Here is a 19434-nt window from a genome sequence, read left to right on the forward strand (position 1 = left end):
AACACTTTTAACGCGAGAAAAAACACTTCACTCACTTTAGAATCACCCAAACACGAAGCAGTCTGTACAGTTCCCAAACAAACACTGAGGAGACTGAGGTCAATATTTACGCCGCGGGGGCTCGCGCACACTCACCAAAATAAATCAACAGTTTTCATTTATTCCAAGGAATTTTATCTAGTTGAGAACTGCTTTATTTTTGTTGAATTGAACTGTTGTAGAAGGGAAGGGAGATGAATGTTGTTAAAAATCGATGGCTCGCGATCAAATGACGCGATTTGGATGAGAAAGCGGGCGTTTTAAAACTTGAAAAAATATCTTTGAAATGGAAAAAATGTCGGGGAATTTTACTCAACCGATCCCTAGTTATTTGGGATTAAAAATAAGCGTTTTAATCCCTTCAATCTTAATTATTCCCATTTGCAAAATTTCATGTTTTCAATAACAAATCAATATCTCACGACCCAATGATGCGATTTGGACGAGTCAGTGCTCATTTTAAACCTTGAAAAAATATCTTTGAAATGAAAAAAAAATCGGGAAATTTCACTCTGCCAATCTCTAGTTATTACCGATTATAACACCGACTCGTTTCATTCCCTTCGTTTTTATTCAATTTTCCAAATCCCAAAGTTCCCAGTGACGCCATCAGAATCTCCTGACCAAATAAAACAGATTTAACGAGTCAGATCTCATTGTGACCCCCAAAAAAATCCCTTTAAACCCAAGAAAAAGATATTTACTTCCCCCTAACCGCTCTCCCCTCATTCCCAATTAAAAACAAACATTTAATTCCCTTCTCTCTCCCAAAAACCGAAGCTCCACTTTCCAACATCAACAGCTCCCGCCCAAAACCCGCCATTTTGGCGAATGAGATCTCATTTTAAAGTCCAAAAAAGCCCCTTCAAACCCAAAAAATATATATTTACTTTCTCCTAACCGCTCTCCCCTCATTCCCAATTAAAAACAAACATTTAATTCCCTTCTCTCTCCCAAAAACCGAAGCTCCACTTTCCAACATCAACACCTCCCGCCCAAAACCCGCCATTTTGGCGAATGAGATCTCATTTTAAAGTCCAAAAAAATACCTTCATGCACCGAATGCACCAACTGCCCTTCCCTGCACAATTCTCGCCTTATTCACGATTAAAACCGCGATAATTCCTCTCGTCACTCCCGTGTTTACGATTTCGCGTGTTTCATCCGTCGGGGCAGCCGGCAGTGCTGCCCCCACAGCCCGTACTGCCCCCTCCATCGCTCCACCGCGTGACGTCACCTCCCGACACTCTGAGAATCGGCCATTTTGTGAGTGTGTACTCCGAAACGGTGATATTTGTGTTGGGTGGGCAGGCATTTTTCACAAAAACTAAAACCGATGATTTAGTCTCGGCTCCAGCAATTAAACCGTAGCTTAAATTGGAATTAAAATTACATGTGCTTGAGTGTTAGGTTTACGATTTCCTGTAATAAATAAATCCGTGGGATTACGATGGAGGAGAAGGCATCACTCAAGGAGCTTGACCAGTGGATAGAACAGTTAAATGACTGCAAACAACTGACAGAAAGTCAAGTTAAAACTCTCTGCGACAAGGTACGTCTCCCCAATTAACAAAAATATTAATTGCCGGGGAAATGATTTTTCCGGTGGTCACTGGCTCGACAATTCCGGGGCTGTGGGGTATTTTGTCGGCCTCTGGCCGTCCAGAATGCGTGCGTTGGGTGAAATTGGCAAGGATTGGGCGGTATGTCATGCTGAAACATTTGTTAATGAACACTCGGGGCCACTGGGGCCTGAGGAATCCCCGGGATTTTCATTTACGAGTTATTATTGTTGAGACATCGGCGTTTATTTTTCGGCCTGAGGGCTGAGTTTATTTTTTTTATAGATGTTCAGCCTTCGTACTACGTCATGAGGGATGTGATTCATTGATACGTCTTGCAACGAACTTTTAGATTGTTATCGGGAGAATTAATTGTTATTAATTATCTGGGAAATTGACATTTCTTTAGAGGGGGTTTGGGGTTTTTATCGGGGTCAGTTGTTTGGTAATTAATTATTTGGGTGATTTACACAAATCTGTGGCGATTAAACTGTTAGAATTGTTAATTTAATTTATTTAATTTAATTAACTGCTTAATTTTCTAGTTAAAGATGATTTATTCATTTTCAAGAATCGATTGAAGATAATTTGACAGTTTTGTTTCCTTTTTAAAGTTGGGACTTTTTATTAACAATTTTCTTCACACATTGTTGGGAACATTAATTAATTATTAATGGTTATTTAACGTTTTTGAGTTTTTATCGAATTTCAGTAATTATTTAATCATCGGGATCATTTCCGCAGATGTGTGACGACTAAAATATTAAAATTAGTTAATTCTTCAATGATTTCAAAAATTTTCAATTAACAGAGATCATTTGTTTATTTCCAAGAAGTGATTGGAGACGATTTTACAACAGTTTTTTTCCTTCTCGCTTGTTATGGAGAGAATTAATTGCTATTAATGAACCAGTTAATTGATTTTTTTTTTGGGTTGAGTTTGGGGTTTTTTGGGGCTCAGTTGTTTGGTAATTAATTATTTGGGGGGTTTACACACATCTGTGGGGATTAAACTGTTAGAATTGTTAATTTAATTTATTTAATTTAATTAACTGCTTAATTTTCTAGTTAAAGATGATTTATTCATTTTCAAGAATCGATTGAAGATAATTTGACAGTTTTGTTTCCTTTTTAAAGTTGGGACTTTTTATTAACAATTTTCTTCACACATTGTTGGGAACATTAATTAATTATTAATGGTTATTTAACGTTTTTGAGTTTTTATCGAATTTCAGTAATTATTTAATCATCGGGATCATTTCCCCAGATCTGTGACGACTAAAATATTAAAATTAGTTTATTCCTCGATAATTAAAAAAAATTTCAATTAACAGAGATCATTTGTTTATTTCCCACAAATCTGTGGTGATTAAACTATTAGAATGGTTCATTTAATTTATTTAATTTAATGAATTGTTTAATTATCTGGTTAAAAATGATTTATTTATTTTCGAGAATCGATTGAAGATAATTTGACATTTTTTTCCTTCTTTCGACGGTTTCCATTTGTTATTAACGATTTTTTTTCGCATATTGTCGAGAAAATAAATTAACTATTAACGATTAATCGACGTTTTCCGATTTTTATCCGATTTGATTATTATCTAATTATCGAGATCATTTCCGTTAAAACCATTAAAAAAATTTTTTAGATGATTTGAGTTTGGGGTTTTTAACGTTGTCTTCGGGTTTTAATCGCGGTCAATTATTTATTAATTAATGATCTGGATGGTTTTCACAAATCTGAAATAATTAAAATTATCACTCATTTTCTTCCCTTTTTTAAATTTTCCAATCAACAGAGACAATTTATTTATTTCCCAGAAGTCATTGTAGATATTTTTACAACTCTTTTTTCTTCTATCGAAGGCTCGTATTTATTATTATCATCAACCGAAACATTGAGGATATATTAATAGACTCGATTTAAATATATCCAACAGTTAATTAATTAGCAACAAGTTGTTGTCTTCGCTTCTGGGGGAATTTACTCTCGACGTTGTGAAATTTTCCTTCACATTCTGAATTTTTCGCTGTTAAAATTCAATATTCCCAATTAATTAATGATGAATTAATTAGTTCTCTTGAATGGAAATTGTTTGTTTCCTCCTCAAGAATTAAAAAATTTTCTGGTCAACAAAAAAACAATTTCTTTGTCTCCAAGAGGAGCTCTAGATAATTTCACAGCACTTTTCTTTCCTTCGAAGGCTTCAACTCACTATTAAAATCAAGCGAAACATTAAAAATATTTTAGTAGCCTCAGGCTAAATGATTATTAATAACAGTTGCCCCGAATCAACTCCGAAATCGTCTCGAAATATTGATTTATTTCGTTCTGGGGCAGTATATCCACGAAATTGTGAAATTTCCTCCCACATTTCATCAGCAAGTACATAGAAAAATCAATAGTCATTAGGTCCTGGGAAATTCTGGGAATAATCACCCCAACAATGAGGAAAGAATTCCGGATTTTCTTCTTTCATCATAAACAACTCCGTCATTGAATCTAATTGCAGACTTACTGGGAATACTAGTTAATTCACCGGGAAAATATTTGGCCGCGAAATTATCTTGTACGTACAGCTCGGTATTCTCAATTATTCGATGACAATGCAGTTGTTGCATTAGAAAATTGTAATGATTCAGGGAGTGGGGAGTAAAATTCTCCTTTTTCAATCGTCAATATCTCACGATCCACTGACTGAAATTCCACGATTTTTTCCTCATTTTCAAGATATTTTTTCAGACTTTAAAACGAGCTGTGACTTGTCCGAATCGCATCATTTGATCGGGAGATATTGATTTAGAAATCAGAACCTGAATTTTGGGAAAAGTAATGATGAAAAGAGAAGAGAATAAAATTCCCTTCTTCAATCGTTAATATCTCCAGATCGGCAGAGTGAAATTTGACGACTTTTTTTCATTTTCAAGATATTTTTTCAGCCTTCAAAATGAGCCCTGATTCGCCCAAATCGGATCATTTGATCCGGAGATATTGATTTAGTTATCAGAAACTTTGAAATTTGAAAAATCGTAAAGAACAAGAAAAACGAGGAAAAAATCCCCTGCTTTAATCGTGAATAACTGGAGATTCGCAGAGTGAAATTCCACAACTTTTTCTTCATTTTCAAGCCATTTTTTCAGCCTTCACAATGAGCCCTGACTCATCCAAATCGCATCATTCCCTCCGCAGATACAAACGATTAAATAACACCACTATCAATCAACATCCGTAATTCGAGATAATGAAAAATTGTTTCAGGCTAAAGAGATACTGGCCAAGGAGTCAAATGTCCAGGAGGTAAAATGTCCAGTAACAGTATGCGGTGACGTTCATGGACAGTTCCATGATCTGATGGAGCTGTTTCGAATAGGTGGCAAATCCCCCGATACAAACTACCTGTTTATGGGTGATTACGTCGATCGTGGATACTACTCCGTTGAGACTGTAACCCTTCTCGTTGCATTAAAAGTTAGTACTAAATTAATAGTTCATAACAACTCCATCCCTCTAAACAACACTATTCCCCAAAAAAAAAAAAACGAGAGACAAATCACGTGAAATGCAAGTGAAGATAGAAAATTTTCTTGAAAAAAAAAAGAAACAAACAAAAAGAAAAAAATTATAACAGAACACTTAGTGAACAATGAGGAAGCGGAATGCCAACATGAAGACATCATTCCCTGAATAAATGATAATAAATTAACGAACAAGAGAATGTTTCGATCATCACGATGAAACGAGTCAACTCGACTCATGTCTCACTCGAGTTTTTCAGGAATATCTCCGAATCTAGGGGAGATAGCAGAATTTTCGTCAGGACCTTTTTTGTAGCTCTCAGTTTGCGCTGTAAAAAAGGTCTCCACGAAAATTTCGCTAGCTCCCTCGGATTTCGAGATATTCGTTGAAAACTCACTCGTTGAAATTCCCCTCCTTCAACAGCATGAATTATTTTCTCATAAAGAAGGATATTAATAAACTTTGTGTGCATTCAGGTGAGATACCGGGAAAGAATAACCATTCTTCGTGGTAACCACGAGTCGAGGCAAATAACACAAGTCTACGGTTTCTACGACGAGTGTCTACGTAAATATGGTAACGCCAATGTGTGGAAATTTTTTACCGATTTATTTGATTTTCTGCCATTGACTGCGCTGGTCGACGGTCAAATATTCTGTTTGCACGGGGGTCTGTCACCCTCAATCGACACCCTTGATCACATTCGTGCACTAGATCGTCTCCAAGAAGTGCCACACGAGGTAAAAAATTAAAAATCCACCACTTCTCTCATTTTAATTAAAAAATCAAGTAAAACAACAATTCTAGTTCATTTTTTATTGATCACTTGAGAGTTTAAAGAATACAGAAAATTTTTTTAACATTTTCTTTAGAAATATTCTTGTAGATTTATATTTTTTTAATGAAAATTGTTTTTTTTATTCATCAAAAATCAATTGAATCGGAGTGAAAGTGAAATCGATTAATTTAATTTCCAGATAATTATCCATTAATTAATGTTTTTTCTTTTTAGGGACCAATGTGTGATCTTCTGTGGTCAGACCCTGACGACAGAGGAGGATGGGGTATCTCACCACGTGGGGCGGGATACACATTCGGCCAAGATATATCTGAAACATTTAATCATTCAAATGGTCTGACTCTCGTATCAAGGGCTCACCAGCTCGTCATGGAGGGCTACAACTGGTGTCACGATCGCAATGTCGTTACAATATTCTCAGCCCCAAATTACTGTTATCGTTGCGGCAATCAGGCTGCGATTATGGAGCTGGATGATGCTTTGAAATATTCATTGTGAGTATAATCAGTAATTAATTTACTGAAATTTAAGGAGAAAAATGATTGATTAACTCCTCTGAAAGGAGACAAATACGAAACATAAAGACTATTGATTATTTATTAAATTACCTTCAATTTTGTTGTATTTTATTCATTTTATGCCATGTTTAAAGGAAAATGTTTCCATAATTTATTTAAACGAAATGTTTCCATAATTTATTTAAAAAATTGATGCGGGAAAAGTGAATATTTGCAATTTTTTTATTCAAGGAAAATAAAATAATATTGAGTAAACTCCTTTTAAAAATGGAAATGAACAAAATAAGAAAATTGTATTTAATTCTATTTAATGTTTAAATGGCAATATTTAGATAAATTATGAAAAGACCGTTAATGGAGAAAAATTGAAGGATATTTGCCCTTTTTTATTCAAACTGAATAAAATAATATGGGATAAACTCCTTTGAAACCAGGCAAATTAACAAAATATGAAAACCTCGCTCTCTGAAAAAAGTTGATTAAAAAATTCGATTTAATGATTTAAATGAACATATTGAGATAAATTATGATAAAAAATATGGATCTAGAATAATTGATGAATATGTCTCCTCTTTTTATTAAAAGAGAATAAAATAGTACTGAATAAATTCTCCTAAAAACAGGTAAATGAGCAAAATTTTAAAAATCACTAAAAAATTCGATTGAAAAATCCATTCAATTCTATTCGATCTTTAAATAAAAATATGTAAATAAATTATGCAAAAAAATATTGATCCAGAAAAATGAACAAAATGAAAAAAAGTTGATTACAAAACCCATTAAATTCCATTTAATATTCAAATAAAAATGTTCAGATAAATTATGAAGAAAATATTGACCCCGAATCGTCGAATAATTTTCCCTCACCCCCACAAAAACCCAAAATGACCAATTGAATCATTAAGTAAAAAAAAAGTAATAATTGAATTATCTCCACAGCCTTCAGTTCGATCCAGCCCCAAGACGTGGCGAGCCACACGTAACCAGACGGACGCCCGACTACTTCCTGTAAGATGGTTTCACCCCCTGGGAGGATAGATTTATAAGGTAGGGGATTGGAGTTGGCTTTCTAGTGATGCCACAAAAACAAAAAAAAAATTCATACAAAAATTCAAACAAATATTCAATGAATAAAGAATAAACGATGAAACATGAATAATGAAGATCCCTGCGCCATTACATAGCCCCCCAAGTATTGTACGGCTGGCTCAACAGTGTTTAATCAGTACGGGCCACGTGTTCATGTCTGCTGAAACTGAAAAAGAGATGAAAACATTTCGATAAACACATTTATCTAGACTAGACACAAACACTTTTACACCGGAGAACGATATAAACACGAGGGATGAGGAAAAAATCATTGTAGACATAAATTAAACGGGATAAATCGATTCACCGATTGAGTTTAATCTGCCAACTGATGGCTTATATTTTTACGAAGTAGAAATAGTACAATTAATACAACAGGATGAGGACGTGTTGATCAATAATAACTAGCCACGTGTCAGTGTGAGACTCTTGACTACTGGAAAAAAAAAACAACAACAAACAAACTTCTGAAACTCTTGAGCTGTTTGTCGAATCGATTGGATGAGACATTCATTGTTGAGGGGACATTTTTCAACAGCTGCTCTGCATTACGATTACAATATTTGTATAGCTATTTGTGACGTAATTTTTTTTTTTATGAAAAAAATACGAGGAGTTGCGAATATTTGGAATTAATCGAGCAGTTGGAAATGGGTTGATGCAATAGTGACTTGACCCGTACTATTAATTAACAGCCGATGGAACTAAAATTGAAAATAAATGAAATAAATGGTAAATTGTGAGGTTTAGTGTTAGGTGTTTAATCGTTCCTCGATAAATGATGATTTTAAAATAATGTGAAAATGAAATTAATAGGATTAAGAGTTGAGCAATCGAGATAATCAATTGTTGTCGGTGAATTAAAGTTTTTCCATGTGAGCTACAGCGGACCACTATCACAATACGCTCCTTCAAGACCATTTATATTCTGTACAGACTGCATCATTTCATTGAATTCATTGATTATTATATCCTCCATATTATCTTTTTTTTTTCATGGTAACGTAATAAATAATACAATTCAAAGGACATTTATTTTTATTTATTATTATTTTTTTGTGCTAATTGTCTTGGTGTTTCAGGTGAATTATTTGTCAATATATTCGGTGGTAATACACTCTTGCATCAAACCACAATCTGTGAATTTTTGGAGAATTGGTCGTTGTTGCGATCGTTTTAATTGATAAGGATAAATTATGCTTATGGGTAATTAAATTGTATAATGCAAGCCAAAACAATCCTGCAGTGTTGTGTCGTGTCATTCGTTATTGTTAATGAGAGCCATTGGAAAGGACAATTTCCAAAATAATGAAATAAACATGAAAAAAAATTTTTTTAGTTTTGTTTTTCAGTTTTTTGAAAATAGCTTGAAATCTAATGGAGATGGCGAATTTTTTGTAATAACCTTTTTTGTAGAGAAGAATGAGAGCTGCAAATAAGGTTCTAACGAAAATGTCGCTATCTCGCTTCATTTCAAAGATATTTACCAAAAACTGAAGCAGAAATGAAAACAAAATTTTATTTCGTTTTATTTGTCTTTGAGTTTTTTGGCAATATCGGGAGATCTAAGAAAAATAGGTAAATTTTTGTAGTTAGCTTTTTTGTAGGTCTTACTTTTCTCTACAAAAAATGTTCCCATGAAAATCTCGCCATCTCCATTAGATCCAATGTTATTCACCAAAAACTGAACTAGAAATGAAGAGAAATTTTTTTTTCGCTTCATTTGCAACCCGGTTTTTCGAAAATATCGTTAAATCTAATGGAGATAGCGAAATTTTCGTAATAACCTTTTTTGTAGAGAAGAATGAGAGCTACAAATAAGGTCCTCACGAAAATATCGCCATCTCGCTTAATTCCCGAGATATTAATGAAAAACTGAATGATGAGTGAAATTAACATTTCTCATTTCAGAATCTCAAAGCCATGAAAAATCATTCTAAACCAATCAACACGATAGAGATGTATTCATAGGACGTATTCATAAGCATGCATAATGGAATAATGAAAAAAAAAATACTGTAGTGCTCCTAGAGTGGCTTTCAGATAGGAATAACCGAGGAGAATCCAAAAAATTGAGGAAAACAATTTGAAACCCGAGACAGACGAGGCACAAGTCGAGGGTGGAATTGCGCATCGTAGAGAATTTTAAATTAACTTAGTAAATAGCGCTGAAGACGAAAGAAATCATAAAAAATATCGGCTCACCCGTGGGTGAGGGCTGAGCATTTTTTCCCCTCATTTTGTATCACGTGAAACATAAAATGATAAATGAGAGATGAAAATAACACATGAGAGTGAATCCTTTTTTTTTCCTACAAAATAAAATGTTTGAGAAATGCGGAATTGCGCAAAATTTCTGGGCGGGTACTTGGTACATGACACGAGGAAAATGGACCCTGATGTATAGATTATTTTGTATTTACTCTATTTATTGTATTCAGATGATTCTCACATTTTGCGTAACTCTTTGACACATGGCCTGATTTTTCCGAGCTTCGGTGGACGATTTTGTGGATTTTATGTTCCTGTTTAATCTGTCGTATTATTCACGACTATTTTATATTTTTTGGGAATTATTTGTGAATGAAATTGAGTTCTTCTGCTCGAGGGAATAAATTTTGGCAAGCTGACAGATTAATTTTAGTCTCTGTTTATTTGTGATTCAACCCAACTGCCAATTGTGTAATAAATAGTTTTTCGTAGCTGAAATTGTTTTTAATTCATGGAATTTGATGACGCTCTGTTCGTCAGAATTAATTAATTACCGTGGGATGAGGAAAATTCGTGTGTCAGCTTGTTGAATTTTCACGATTACAACACTGATTAAACACGAGACAGTGGCTCTGCGATTTTCTAATTGATGAGAACCTGATTTCAACAACAAATAATCAAGAACATGTACTTGTGAAGCGAACGATTCGCCTTGCTCTTCGTACCTCTTACAATCACCTGATTTTATTCTTCAATTCAGAAACGAGGAAATAAATTCTAAGAAAAAACATTGTGAATTAAAGTCGCATGTATTTTTTTCTATCCAGTGAAAACCCGTTGGTGGATTGAGTCGTCTGAAATGCATTGTTATTAATTATAAATAACAGTTGGTAGAAAAAATATTTTGTTTTATTCATGATACTTTACATTCGTTAATCACCACATGAAATTCCAATTCCATTATTTTTCAACTGTGAGGAGGATTTTTTATTTGGAAATAACACGTTGGTAGAAAAAATATTTTATTTATCATACTTTATTCTACAATTATGAGGAGAGAATTTATATTTCTTAAAACCCTTCTACCATATTCCAACAGTAATTAATTTTACTGCAAAATTTTTCTTTTTTAGTTGGGAAAATTCTCACATTTTTGCTCCCTTCAGAATCCTCTGCATTTCTAAAATCAAGTTGAGGACATTTTTATCGTCTACCTCAATTGGGTTGAGCCCTCCCCTATTTATCCAGTAATTAATTAAGATAAGTTGAGGGATAATGTATTTTGTACATTGGCCAGTCTCAATAGAATAATCAAACTATTGTTTAATAACGATTAATGTCAACGAAACCTGTCTCTCATCTCCATTCAAATGTCACGAGCACGAGATAAAGCTTCTTCCATTTTTTTTTTCATTCTATTGATAAAGTTTCGCCCACTGCAACTCACTTGACATTCATCAACGAGAAAAATTCGTATCTACTCCGGTTAAATTTTCATTCCGGTATCGAGATCGAGCAATTGTTTCATAACTTCGTAAGTGGTAAAGCTGACAGATACCATTGGAATGGCGCGGAGGTAGTTAATGCTCATGCCTCGATACAGGCCCTTGACGATGCCATTCTCGTTGTGAATGAGCTTCATCGTCGATATCATCCCAGAGCTGTTGAAAAAATGGGGAATTAGTCAGATTTCTGGAGAATTTGGCGGAGATTTTTAGAAGTTTTCGTGCAGGGGACAGTTTCAGTGGAATTTCACGGAATTTTGGAATTGAAAAACAAAATTTTTGTTGAGAAATTGATAGTTTAATGGGGAAATTAACGAAAAGTGTTAATTTCGGATCAATTGGTACATGAATTCCATTCTCCATTCGTTAAAATTTGAGGAAAACGAGGATTTTCTAATTTTTTGAATTTTCACACGAATTTTCTTCATTTTTAGTGATTTCCAGGGAATAATTGAAATGAAATTGAGTTTCTGTTTAATTAATTCATTAATACTTGAGTTTTATTTTCATATGATGGAAAATTGAAGAAAGTTGGAGAATTCTCGTCTTTAAACGACTGAGAATTCCATTAAATTTCCAATAAAATCTAAAATTTTCGTAATTGCACTGAAGTTTCAGTGGATTTCATTGAAAATTCAGATGAATTCTATTCTCAATTCATTAAAATTTGAGGAAGACGAGGATTTTCTAATTCTTTTAAATTTTTCCATAAATTTTCATTATGTTTTTTATTCATGACTTCGAAAAAATGGCGAATTAGGCAGATTTTGGGACAATTTATTAGAGATTTTTAGACATTTTTATCGTGTGACAGTTACACTGGAATTTCATGGAATTTTGGAATGGAAAATTCATAATTTAAAGGGGAAATTAATGAAAACTGTCAATTTCAAATTAATTAGTCCATGAAAATGGGTAGAAATCAGGAAAAATTAGATGAATTCCATTCTCAATTCATTAAAATTTGAGGAATATGAAGATTTTATCTTTTTTCTTAACTTTCACATGAATTTTCTTCATTTTTAGTCATTTCCAGAGAATAAATAAACTAAAAATCAGAGGTTTCGTTCAATTATTTCATTAAATCTTCACTATAATTTCAAATTTATTGGAAACTGAAGAAAGTTGGAGAATTTTCGTCTTCAAACGACTGCGAATTCTCTTAAATTTCAGTAGATTCCGTCATATAAAAATCACACTTCACCAAAAATATGTTTTTCATTTTTAACAAAACAAAAATTAACAGTAAATTGCGGAATTCTCGCCTTAAATTAAATTCAACTCTCTAAAATTTCCCCTGAAATGTGAAATTTTCGCGATTCTTTCCCCTTAAATCGAATTAAACCCCAATTCCCTGGAAATTTCACTCAAACAAATCCCGAAAATTCAGTTGTCACCCAACAGTGAACCAACAAATAATTTACCCATATTTGTGTGTAGCAGGATTCATCATGGCTAATTGCATTCGTCTTCTGGTGACGTCTAGTGGATAGGAGAAGCTTTGTGCTACAGCTCCTGCGATACCCCCACAGAGTAATTTCGCTGGCAATGTTAATACAAGGCCACCTGATTAAAATATATTATGTATCATTAACCATTATTCTCTTTGTAATGCACAAGTATTCCTTCGATTACTATTATTTCTTAACTATTAATTTTATTGCAGTAGAATATTGAGTTGAATCGATCATAAACTTTCGAGGATAATTATCGTATAATTGTCATTGATAAATATCAGATAATTATCAACTGGTAATTGAATTTAGGGAAAAATCTCTCGTCACTCATGTTTCAATCACACTTTTTCATTCATTGTATCATCTTATGCTAATTGAATACGTATGTAATAAAAGAATATAAACTTAGAGCTTTGGTTATTTGTGGCTGCACCATTGTTACTCTATTCTTTCGTCATCATCACTCACCTGTGTTTCTGTGACAGTCATTGCAGAGGTAGTGGGGTGCGTACTTCATACTGAGGAATTTTAGGTATTCGAAGGAGTAGAAGGAGAAGCCGGCGTACGGGATCATCCCGAATATTGTGGGCCAGAAGCCTTTGTAGAGAGCTGATAATCCCCCTTCCTACAATTCAGTAGCGAAGCGGTAAACCGGGTCAAGTCGACTTAACTCTTCGCTGAGTTTTCGAGGAATATCTCCGAATCTAAGAGAAATAGCGAAATTGTCATTATAACCTTTTTTGTAGAGCGAATTAAGAGCTACAAAAAAGGTTATTACACGAACATAACTATCTTCCTTAGATTCCGAGATATTCGTTAAAAACTGACCAATAGTCTAAATCGACTTAAACCGGTTTACCGCTTCGCTACAAAATTTATTCGTACATTACTCATTATATCGTTGGAAATTTCTTTGGCATTCAAGGGACAAATGCATGAAATTTTTTCATTGCAGGTTTTTATTCAATTTGGGGAACTGGATTTTTAAGAGATTGAGAGTTAAAAAAATATTTGCGGTATTTTTTTTTTTTATTAATCATTCATTTGGAATTATTATGCATTAATATTTCTTTTAAAAAATACATAAGGTGGACTTGAGATCGATTTAAGGTCGAATTGTTCGGGAAATTTTTTATTCGTTTTGAAAATTTAACGGAATTTAATTTTTTAGAAATTGAGAATTTAAAAAAAATTGTTGCATTAATTTTTTATTATTTTCACTGTTGGATTGGTATTTCTGGGAATTAAAAAATGTTATTTTTATTATTCTCTCTTCAAATTTCACGAAGATTTAGAATTTGAAGATTTTGAAATTGGAATTTTGAGAAGAATTTTTTAACAGTGGAATTAATTTATCATTGATCATTAATTTGAAATTATTGTGGATTAATATTTCTTTAAAAAGTATATATAATGGGGACTTGAGGTCAATTTAAGGTCGAATTGTTCAGGAAATTTTTTATTCGTCTTGAAAATCCGACGGAATTTAATTTTTTAGAAATTGAGAATTAAAAAAAAATTGTTGCATTAATTTTTTATGATTTTCACTGATGGATTGATATTTCTGGGAATTAAAAAATGTTATTTTTATTATTCTCTCTTCAAATTTCACGAAGATTTAGAATTTGAAGATTTTGAAATTGGAATTTTGAGAAGAATTTTTTAACAGTGGAATTAATTTATCATTGATCATTAATTTGAAATTATTGTGGATTAATATTTCTTTAAAAAGTATATATAATGGGGACTTGAGGTCAATTTAAGGTCGAATTGTTCAGGAAATTTTTTATTCGTCTTGAAAATCCGACGGAATTTAATTTTTTAGAAATTGAGAATTTAAAAAAAATAGTTGTATTAATTTTTTATCATATTTACTGTTGGATTCTAATTATTGTGGCTTAAGAAAAGGCGTTTTTACAATTCTCTCTACAAATTTCAAAATTTAAAGTTGAAATTTGAAGAATAATTTTCTCCCAGTTAAATGAATTAATCATTAATCATTAATTCTCAACTACGCATTAATATTTACAAAAACCCACGACGTGGACTTGAATTCCATTTAATTTTTTTATTCGTCTTCAATTTTTAACAAATTGAGAATAAAAAAAATAAAAAAAAATAAAAACAAAATAAATAAATGAAAAAATAAAATAAAATAAATAGTTCTCTTGATCTTCCAGATTTTCAAATTGACTTTTCGGCTACAATTTTCCAACAGTATAATTAATTCATCATCGATCATCAACATTTCACAAAAAAATAATTTCAAAATTCTGTTTTTAAAGCAAAAACTCACATCTTTGAAAATCGTCACGGCAGTGTGAACAATGCCACTGTAAATATGCTCCCCAGTCACTTGAAATGCTAATCTCGCTCTGATAGTATCAAGAGGATATGTCAATGTAACAGCAGTCACTCCAGCGCACGAGCCCGCGAAGAACTTGTCTATGTGCGTGTGTTTTCCAAAAATAGTCCCTAAGTACTGTTATGAATTGGTATTAGAGTATTCCACAGATCTCCTGTCACTCATCGTTGTCTATTCTATTCTATTTCAACTGTCCCACTTCTCAAAAACATTTTAATTAAGAATGATTTACTTTTCCCTTTTACCTTTTTATACATTTCAAAAGATGTGTATTGAGTAGCTGCGTAGGGAAAAATCCTTATCATCTGGGCGAAATTTCCTTTGTAAAGAGCAAAGAATTTCTCCCTTTGAACAATTTCCTTGAGCCCAGAGAAAACGCCTGAAATTTTCGTTCATTTTGTGAAGGAAAAATTGATTTAGACGAATTATTGTGAACTGATGAATCAATTTGAATTTTTTTTAAACAATAGTTTGGAGTTTTTAATTTTTTTAGTGTAAAAATTGACAATTTGATGGAAAAATCAATGGAAATAACAGATTTTACTTCAACTATTCCTTGAAAATTAAAAGAAATGAATATATTCATCGATTAATTTCGTGATTTTTAGTTGCTAATTTATGCATTTTTTTAAAATTGTTCCTGTGAAAAATTATTTCGATAACCTTCCGACAGAGTTCAAAGATGAAGGTCATTGCAATCTCATTGCTTCGATTCATACAATGGTTTTATCAATTTTAGATCCCAAGATATTGATGAAAAAAGAAAATAACAAGACTAATTAATTTTACTGATGCATTAATTTATTAATTAACTAATTGATGCATTAATTTACGAATTAAAAAGTGAAATCGTTGGAGAAATTTTCTACAGCTCTTTATTTTCCCGACAAAAAATTCTTCATCTGCTCTAGATTTAAAAAAAAAATGAAAAACTAAAAATAAACAAGATGAATTGATTAATTTGAATAGATCAATCAATTCATATTTCTCAACAATTTATAACTCATTAAATTAATCGATTATTACCTATTTAGTTAATCGAATACTCTTTCATGAAGTTCAGAATTCTTCAATTAAAAATCAATCGACAACTCCATATTATTAATTATTTAATTCACAGTCAATTGAAAAATTTCGATCATCAATTATTTTATTATTTTTCAAATTTCAATGAAGACAAACTTAATTATTTCATCTTTTAATAATGAAAATTCAATGATTTTCCTCACAAAAACTTCTCCACCCCCTCTAAACTTAAAAAAATCAATGCAAAAACCAAAAAAAAATTCAAAATAAAAATAATAAAATGATAATTAATAATAATGATAATAATAATTAATAATGACAAGATCAATTAATTTTAGAATTATTTAAAATTAATTGATCTTGTTTTAGAATTATTTAAAATTAATTGATCTTGTTTATTTTTATTTTTTAAATAATTCTCTCACCCAAATGCTTATAATGCTGATTATGCGCCTGAAGAAGGATTTTAATTCTGTCTAACGGTGCGACCGCAGTCTTGGAGCACATTCCCGCCACACCTGCTCCAAAAATTCATAATTAAATCCCCAAACCGGGCACTTCCGCTCGGGAAAACGCGCCGAGAGCAAAAACAACTCCCATTATCCGACAAATTGACTAGACTCACCTCCGGCAAGAAGACTCTTGAGCACGAATTCATAGTTATTCTGCTGTTGCACCTGCAGTGCCATGTTAACGCGTCCTCGGCTCAAAATGTTTTGAAAGAGTTTGAAAAAAAAATTTATCGCCCAGTGGCTTTAGAAAGTCGAGTGGAATCCGAATGAACTCGTCGCATTGGCTGAGGGGAAATGGGGGTCACTGGGTCAGGGGGTAATGGCAGAGACCTGCGCTCTCGCGAGGGACAGCTGCTCTGTCACCTGTGTGAATCCCCGAACAACTGGTTCCACTCGGAGAGAATAAATCCGGATTACTCACGTCTGCTGTCGGCACCGGAGGCGCGTCGAGTGGAGGACTGTCGTGATTATGCGGAAGGTGGAGGTGTCTTCGTGACGATGACGAGGTGAGAGAGGCGCGGAGTCCGATGACTTTTGGACTTCACTCACCCCTTCCGGCAACTCAATTCCCTTTCTTTTTTGCTTTTTTCAGAGCTCGGGGAGAGGGCGCTCATTTTACAGGCGAATTCCAAACGGTTTCAAATGAAATGACAGTTTTTTTTGTTTGGATGACAAATAAAAATTTTTATTGAACGAAAGATTTTATATTCTTCATTATCAGTCGTTTTGCAAATGAAATTGACAATTTTTTGTGCCATTTGTTCAGTTGGATTGAACATTTAGAATAACTAATACAAATTTTATATTCAATGATAAATTTATATTTTTTATTTTATATTTTTAATTAGCAATCGTTTTTCAAATGAAATAGACATTTTTTTGTGCTATTTTTCATTCGGATTGAACGTATAGAAGAATAACTAATGTAAACTTTATATTGAACTAAAATTTACAATTTTCATTGATTTTTTCATCAGATTATGAATTTTTAATGACAAAATTCCTTGAAATTCCACTGGAACCGACGCAATAAAAACTTCCAAGAGATAAATTGAAAGAAGAATAATACCACAATTTTTTTCACAATTTTTTATTTCATTTTTTATTTAATAATCTAAACTACTTCAATCTGAAAGGCATAAGAATATAATTGTACAGGAATTATACTGGCGAATCAAAGGACTACGAATTCGGAGAGGGATAAGGAATGCAAAGTACAAAAGAATATCCACAAAACATAATTTCATTGCGATGTAAATATAATATACATGATTCTCACGATTTTAATCGAGGAAAAAAAACAATTAAAAATATAAATCAATAGTAGATTCACGATTTCTCCAGATCATAAGGTGATTTCACGTAATTCTCGGATACACTGAGCGAATAAAATGTTCTCCATGTATCCCGTTGAGACTGTATAGCTACATATTTAAAAAATCCGTTCATACAAATGTTCTACGCCATGTATATGCCCTTTCTGTTAATCTCTCGATCATCGTATTGGATTCGTAATAGTTTCAGAGGCGACATTAGACCACAATTACGTTTTCAATGAATAAAAATAAGGAGTAAAGCCAATTGTGGGGGCATTAACAATTGAGAATATTTTTTTTTTGCAAAATTATGAATTTTTCATGACAAAATTCCTTGAAATTCCACTGGAGCCGACGCAATAAAAACTTCCAAGAGATGAATTGAAAAAAGAATAATACCACAATTTTTTATCTCATTTTTTATTTAATAATCTAAACTACTTCAATCTGAAAGGCATGAGAATATAATTGTACAGGAATTATACTGGCGAATCAAAGGACTACGAATTCGGAGAGGGATAAGGAATGCAAAGTACAAAAGAATATCCACAAAACATAATTTCATTGCGATGTAAATATAATATACATGATTCTCACGATTTTAATCGAGGAAAAAAAACAATTAAAAATATAAATCAATAGTAGATTCACGATTTCTCCAGATCATAAGGTGATTTCACGTAATTCTCGGATACACTGAGCGAATAAAATGTTCTCCATGTATCCCGTTGAGACTGTATAGCTACATATTTAAAAAATCCGTTCATACAAATGTTCTACGCCATGTATATGCCCTTTCTGTTAATCTCTCGGTCATCGTATTGGATTCGTAATAGTTTCAGAGGCGACATTAGACCACAATTACGTTTTCAATGAACAAAAATAAGGAGTAAAGCCAATTGTGGGGGCATTAACAATTGAGAATATTTTTTTTTTTACAAAATTATGAATTTTTCATGACAAAATTCCTTGAAATTCCACTGGAGCCGACGCAATAAAAACTTCCAAGAGATGAATTGAAAAAAGAATAATACCACAATTTTTTATCTCATTTTTTATTTAATAATCTAAACTACTTCAATCTGAAAGGCATAAGAATATAATTGTACAGGAATTATACTGGCGAATCAAAGGACTACGAATTCGGAGAGGGATAAGGAATGCAAAGTACAAAAGAATATCCACAAAACATAATTTCATTGCGATGTAAATATAATATACATGATTCTCACGATTTTAATCGAGGAAAAAAAACAATTAAAAATATAAATCAATAGTAGATTCACGATTTCTCCAGATCATAAGGTGATTTCACGTAATTCTCGGATACACTGAGCGAATAAAATGTTCTCCATGTATCCCGTTGAGACTGTATAGCTACATATTTAAAAAATCCGTTCATACAAATGTTCTACGCCATGTATATGCCCTTTCTGTTAATCTCTCGGTCATCGTATTGGATTCGTAATATTTTCAGAGGCGACATTAGACCACAATTACGTTTTCAATGAACAA

General features: G+C 32.5%; 2 protein-coding genes across 4 annotated transcripts; one reads left to right on the forward strand and one right to left on the reverse strand.

The window, feature by feature from the left end:
* Positions 1-1286: 1286 nt before the first annotated feature.
* Positions 1287-13108, forward strand: LOC107038974 (serine/threonine-protein phosphatase 2A catalytic subunit alpha isoform). 3 transcript variants are annotated; one of them, XM_015258374.1, is made up of 6 exons: positions 1287-1591; positions 4864-5073; positions 5598-5861; positions 6134-6414; positions 7378-7485; positions 12684-13108. In XM_015258374.1, the coding sequence occupies exons 1-5, from the start codon at positions 1490-1492 to the stop codon at positions 7448-7450; spliced, it is 930 nt and encodes a 309-aa protein (XP_015113860.1). In that variant the 5' UTR covers positions 1287-1489; the 3' UTR covers positions 7451-7485; positions 12684-13108. The 3 variants fall into 3 exon arrangements, with proteins under 3 accessions (XP_015113860.1, XP_015113861.1, XP_015113859.1); XM_015258375.1 differs by having other exon boundaries at positions 12687-13108; XM_015258373.1 differs by lacking the exon at positions 12684-13108 and having other exon boundaries at positions 7378-8556.
* LOC107038973 (graves disease carrier protein homolog) lies at positions 10744-17142 on the reverse strand. Its single transcript, XM_015258372.2, has 7 exons — positions 16717-17142; positions 16517-16609; positions 15311-15444; positions 14997-15182; positions 13169-13325; positions 12668-12809; positions 10744-11399 (listed from the first exon to the last, which is right to left on the reverse strand). The coding sequence occupies exons 1-7, from the start codon at positions 16778-16780 to the stop codon at positions 11225-11227; spliced, it is 951 nt and encodes a 316-aa protein (XP_015113858.1). The 5' UTR covers positions 16781-17142; the 3' UTR covers positions 10744-11224.
* Between the last annotated feature and the right edge of the window lie 2292 nt (positions 17143-19434).

This window comes from Diachasma alloeum, unplaced genomic scaffold, assembly GCF_001412515.2.
Source record: "Diachasma alloeum isolate Michigan unplaced genomic scaffold, Dall2.0 Dall_scaffold_00289, whole genome shotgun sequence".
Classification (NCBI taxonomy): domain Eukaryota; kingdom Metazoa; phylum Arthropoda; class Insecta; order Hymenoptera; family Braconidae; genus Diachasma; species Diachasma alloeum.

Coding starts and splice junctions, on each gene's coding strand:
- LOC107038974 (XM_015258374.1), top strand. CDS start 1,490: ATGGAGGAGAAGGCATCACTCAAGGAGCTTGACCAGTGGATAGAACAG. Junction 5,862..6,133: donor TCCAAGAAGTGCCACACGAG/GTAAAAAATTAA, acceptor TTTTCTTTTTAG/GGACCAATGTGTGATCTTCT. Junction 6,415..7,377: donor GATGCTTTGAAATATTCATT/GTGAGTATAATC, acceptor TTATCTCCACAG/CCTTCAGTTCGATCCAGCCC.
- LOC107038973 (XM_015258372.2), bottom strand. CDS start 16,780: ATGGCACTGCAGGTGCAACAGCAGAATAACTATGAATTCGTGCTCAAG. Junction 15,445..16,516: donor TCAGCATTATAAGCATTTGG/GTGAGAGAATTA, acceptor CGAAAATTTCAG/GCGTTTTCTCTGGGCTCAAG. Junction 12,810..13,168: donor TGACTGTCACAGAAACACAG/GTGAGTGATGAT, acceptor TATTTTAATCAG/GTGGCCTTGTATTAACATTG.